Raw genomic sequence first — 4,731 nt, 5'->3', positions numbered from 1 at the left:
GGTAAAAGAGCTACGAAATCATAAAACTAAGAAGTAACCTGAGGACCTAAGAGTCCACTAAAAGAATAATACCCTCAATTTTTTCATCTCAAGCTAAATTTTGAATGGATTTTCTAAAGGGAGGGAGTTGCAGCATATCTAATTTCGGTACTCAAAATTATTAAGTAGAAAATTGAAATTAATTATTTTAGTAATGTTATGAAAGCATATGATCTAAAAATCCCAAAATCTATAAGCCTAACAAATAGCCTCAGTGGTTAAAAAGAGTGTTGTTCTCCCTAGATGCATTAAATTTGAGCAGTTGCGTCTACAGGGCATATTTTCGTTGTCAATGGTCGGAAAAAAAATTCTAAGCAGATACTACCTTATAATCATCTAGACTGTTCACAGAAATTTCCTAGAAATATAAACCACATCAATGGCAAGCACGATGAACTGAACCTCCACCATAATAGCTAATGAATCCCAGCATAAAACTTTCAGTTCAAGAAATCTTTATACCAATACAAGGCATGAACATGATCACAGAGTAGGGGATCATCTGTAGAAAGTGATGCAATAGATACCGAGAAATTAATACAGTCATCGGATGGCTATACAACTTGTATTCATCTGATTGTAAGGGACCAATGAATATACCTTATGGTCACAATGATTTATGAGTGTTTTCAGTTTTTTCAGTTGCTGAGGTAAAAGTAACTGGCTTCGCTGGATGGTCCCTAACAATCAAACTAAGCACTTCTGGTCTTGAATAATGACCTACCACATCGAAATCGAATTTTGCCCGTGCTATTTCTCCCATATCTGCAAGTCATTTGATCATACATATATCATTCATTTCAGTCGGTAATCAATAAAGAAAGTTAATTTCAAAGTTCGCACACCGAATCGAAACTATTGGAGACAAAACGTGTAAAGGAAATAATCATAGTAAACAATAATCCCCCGCCTAAAAGAACTTGAACAGGCAAACAAAGAGAGAGAAACAGATGCAGACACAAAAATGGAGGCATGGTACCATGGTCCAAACCAATCTACTAGATCTCACACTTTTGTCCACAAGAAACATCTAACAGGTTAATACATGGTTATGTATGCTTGAATCCTGGGTCAAACTTTTTGTTTTTATGGTTTCCTTCTAGGACCATGACAAATGTTACAATTCAACTAACTCGCAACGTATTGTTTAGCTCGGCACATTGAACCTTATGGTTCAGAGTTCAATCCCAAGTGAAATAGCACCTTGAACTATTTAGACATTTCTCTAATGCATTGTCCAGAAACAACCAATTGCATTCAATCCAGCAATGTTGGCCAAGTTAGAAAAGTTGAGTAGGTAGATATTAAATCATGGAATACGGTACATACCTAGATCTGCCGATATAAGTGCCTCCCCGTCGTAATTGGGTCCAGCCAGAATAGCTCCAGATGGTGATATAATGACACTTCCACCGCCACAGACGATGGAATCTGGAGTGAGTTCCTCTTCTGTCCAGGAAAACAGATACTCTGGAGGAGGTGGGTAGTCTTTCCTCCGACAGAATTGGTTGGCTGACAAAACAAAACAGCCGCCTTCAAGAGCGATATGGGTCATTGATGCTTGCCACACATCCCTGGAATCAGCAGTAGGTGCACAATATATTTCAATACCTGCAATCCAATGTAAACGATCAAAACATAAAAAATGCTAAATAGCTTTAAAACTTTGTGGGTTGACAATTCTTTGACGTTGAATAAGGCTAACATGATCAATTATCTACTATCCTCAAACCGGCACAAATGCATTCAGCAAATGTTATGCCTGCTTACACTGATGACATTAAACTGGAATACAATCATACACAACTATACCACATAAGAGGAAATAGAACACGATATAAGTCATACAACAAACATTGCATAAAAAAAAGAATACCACAAAATCTATATAAGACTAATTATTAGTATATCAAAATTTATAGAAGTAAACTACTTAATGAAAACATACACAAATTTTTCTATTGCTAGCATTAGCATAAACGATATGGTGTTCCACAATTTCAAGTTTAATCCGACCAGTATCACTTTTCATTCTAGCTTGTTTTGAACCACCGTTCATTTAATAAAAAGTTCATCCAAATTCAATCATGAAATATAAAGCATTTTTCAAAAAGAATTAAACAATGAAATGCATTTCCAAGCAAAATAATAATAATAATTTTTTTCTAGTCTAACTTGGCCCCTACTTGCAATCAAAATAACATTACGTAATGCAATAAGTACTTTCAGCATTAAAATGTAAGCGAACGGTCCAAAAGTTCAAACCTTTTGCATACATTGCTGTTCTTAGAAGTGGCATTCTATTTTCCCAACAAATGGCTGCGCCAATTTTCCCAATCAGAGTATCGAAAACTGGAATTGTGGATCCATCGCCAAACCCCCAAATTATACGCTCCATTGCAGTTGGCATAATCTTCCGGTGCTTCCCCAAGAACCGGCCTAGGGAATCGAAAAACACGACCGTACAATATAGAGTATATCCATCTCTCTCTATCACACCCATCACCAAGTAAACCTTATACTTTCCAGCCATGACCGCCAAACGCTCAATTTCAGGACCTGCAACAATTAGCACTAGCCATTAATGTGAAATAAGACTAGTAACATCAACTTTGGATCATAAATTATAAGTTTAAGCTACAATAGTATCTTAAGAATCAAAATTTACCTCCATTGTTTGACATAATATCAAAATATTACTTACGGTTTGATTAAATATTCACTAATAGAGCATTTTTATCTTCAAAATTTTATTTTAGAACAAATAATTTCCTAACATTTGACTAATAGTTACTTTCATCTTTATTTTTTTTAGTAGAAGTCGGTATCCCTTGTTGAGTCACTATTAAAAATTATAAAATAATATTTTAAATATAAGATGTTATTTTATAAAATCTCGGCCACTAAAAATTACAGAAAAATCCCATACTATAAAACACTAACTTGAATATAATAGTTATTTAAAATTCAAAAATTAAATTTTATCTTATTGATACCAAGTTTATATCCAGCTCAAACCATGTCAGTATTTTTAATAAAAAAAATAAATTTAAAAAACATAAATAATTAACTACTTTTTTTATAACTTATAATAATTAAATAACTTAACAAAATAATATCTTATAATTTATAACCATTTAATAATATCATAATCAAGCATTTGTCTATTTCACCCTATTTTTTAAAGAACTTTTTAGAAGCTATTTTCATCCACGAAAGAGACTTCTCACCCAAAAAATGAATTTTTTTTAAAATACTATTAATTAAAGTGATTATTTAATCAAATATTAAAAATGTTATATTTTTTAATTATTTTTTCAAAAAAAAAAACCCAAAATTTGTTATCTTCCGGTATCTGAAAAATTTATCAGAAACAATTTTTTTAAATGAAGTGTTTGATGAAATTCAAACCAGGAATATCAACGGCAGAATCATGGTATTTCCGGAAGTCTTCCTTCCCTTTAGCGGTGCGGTTCCCGATGGTAACGCCGAAATTAGAGCCTCGAGGATATCCGCCGATAAAAGCTTCAGGGAACACCACTAGCTGAGACCCATAGCCGGCGGCTTCAGCCAACAACCTCTCGGCTTTGTCTAAAGTAGCAGGGGTGTCATAGAAAACGGTTGAGGCTTGGACCACGGTTGCTCGGACGGTTGGGGCGGAGGCGTCGCCACCCATGTCGACCTCGGCGAAGATCGGTCCGTCGGGTTGTGGAGCGGGGACTAGTGACATACTGGGATTTGAGTTGTCGTTTTGAATGCTTGCCAGTGGAGAAGTTTGCTTGAGGACAATGAACAAGTGTTTCAAAACTTAATGCAAGTTATGGGTGACCAGAGATTTATAGACTGCTAACAAGTTTCACTGTATCATTTTTTAGATTAAACTACGTAAATGATCACTGATATTTGAGTAAATTTTATTTTCACCACAGATGTTTCAAAAGCCATAAATTAATCACTAACGTTATTATTTGTTACAAATTAGTCACTCGATGTTAACAACGGTTAACAGGCGTGACGAAAAACATAATTGAACCATTATCTGCTTACTTGGATTGCCACAGTGGAGAGTTGAATGTCTCCTACGATTGTTTCTTCCTTGTTATATAAAAACTCAATCTCTAACCCTAATTTACGCCAATCATATATTTATTTCAGTATGAAGCTTCTTTGGAAAGCTTGTTTCAACGCCAAAGAAGTTGATGACATCGGCAATGATCATGGAGTCCCTGCAATTTCGGGTTTTAGCCGACGACGGCCATGTTTAAGTTTAGCTGATGCTCATGACATTGTCAATAATTGTGGGTTCTTTTTTGAGTAATTTTTCGGTCACAATTACACGGATCTTACAAGTTTCCATCTTTTTCTACACTGTGTTCCTTTATTTTCCATTAAGTTAAATGGCATATCGGCTTGTCCTAGGTTTATTTTCTTTATTTGTCCGCTATATAATTGCAATGTTGATGAATGCTCTTTCACGGAGTCTTTCATCTTCACTTTAGCTAGGTTTTTTCTTAGGAATTTATTGAGAAATTTTAAATAAAAGAGAATATGAATGAAAACGGGTAAATTAGGGTTAGGATTGAGTTTTTATTTAAAGGGAAAGAGGTGATTGTTAGAGACATTTGACTCTCCATGGTGGCAATCTAGGTAAGCGGATAATAGTCCGGTTGTGTTTTCTGTCATGTCTGCTAA

At 34.6% G+C, this 4,731-nt stretch overlaps 1 protein-coding gene across 1 annotated transcript; it reads right to left on the bottom strand.

The window, feature by feature from the left end:
• Positions 1–449: 449 nt before the first annotated feature.
• LOC120134849 (bifunctional nitrilase/nitrile hydratase NIT4A-like) lies at positions 450–3,832 on the bottom strand. Its single transcript, XM_039151234.1, has 4 exons — positions 3,451–3,832; positions 2,305–2,598; positions 1,369–1,650; positions 450–804 (listed from the first exon to the last, which is right to left on the bottom strand). Exons 1-4 carry the CDS (start codon positions 3,767–3,769, stop codon positions 647–649), a joined length of 1,053 nt encoding a protein of 350 aa, XP_039007165.1. The 5' UTR covers positions 3,770–3,832; the 3' UTR covers positions 450–646.
• Positions 3,833–4,731: the final 899 nt, after the last annotated feature.

The sequence above is a fragment of the Hibiscus syriacus genome, unplaced genomic scaffold (assembly GCF_006381635.1).
Source record: "Hibiscus syriacus cultivar Baekdansim isolate YM2019G1 unplaced genomic scaffold, ASM638163v2 tig00001818_pilon, whole genome shotgun sequence".
NCBI classification, from domain to species: Eukaryota; Viridiplantae; Streptophyta; class Magnoliopsida; order Malvales; family Malvaceae; genus Hibiscus; species Hibiscus syriacus.
Note: the sequence above shows the minus strand (reverse complement) of the source record. Positions and strands in the feature narration are given on the sequence as shown.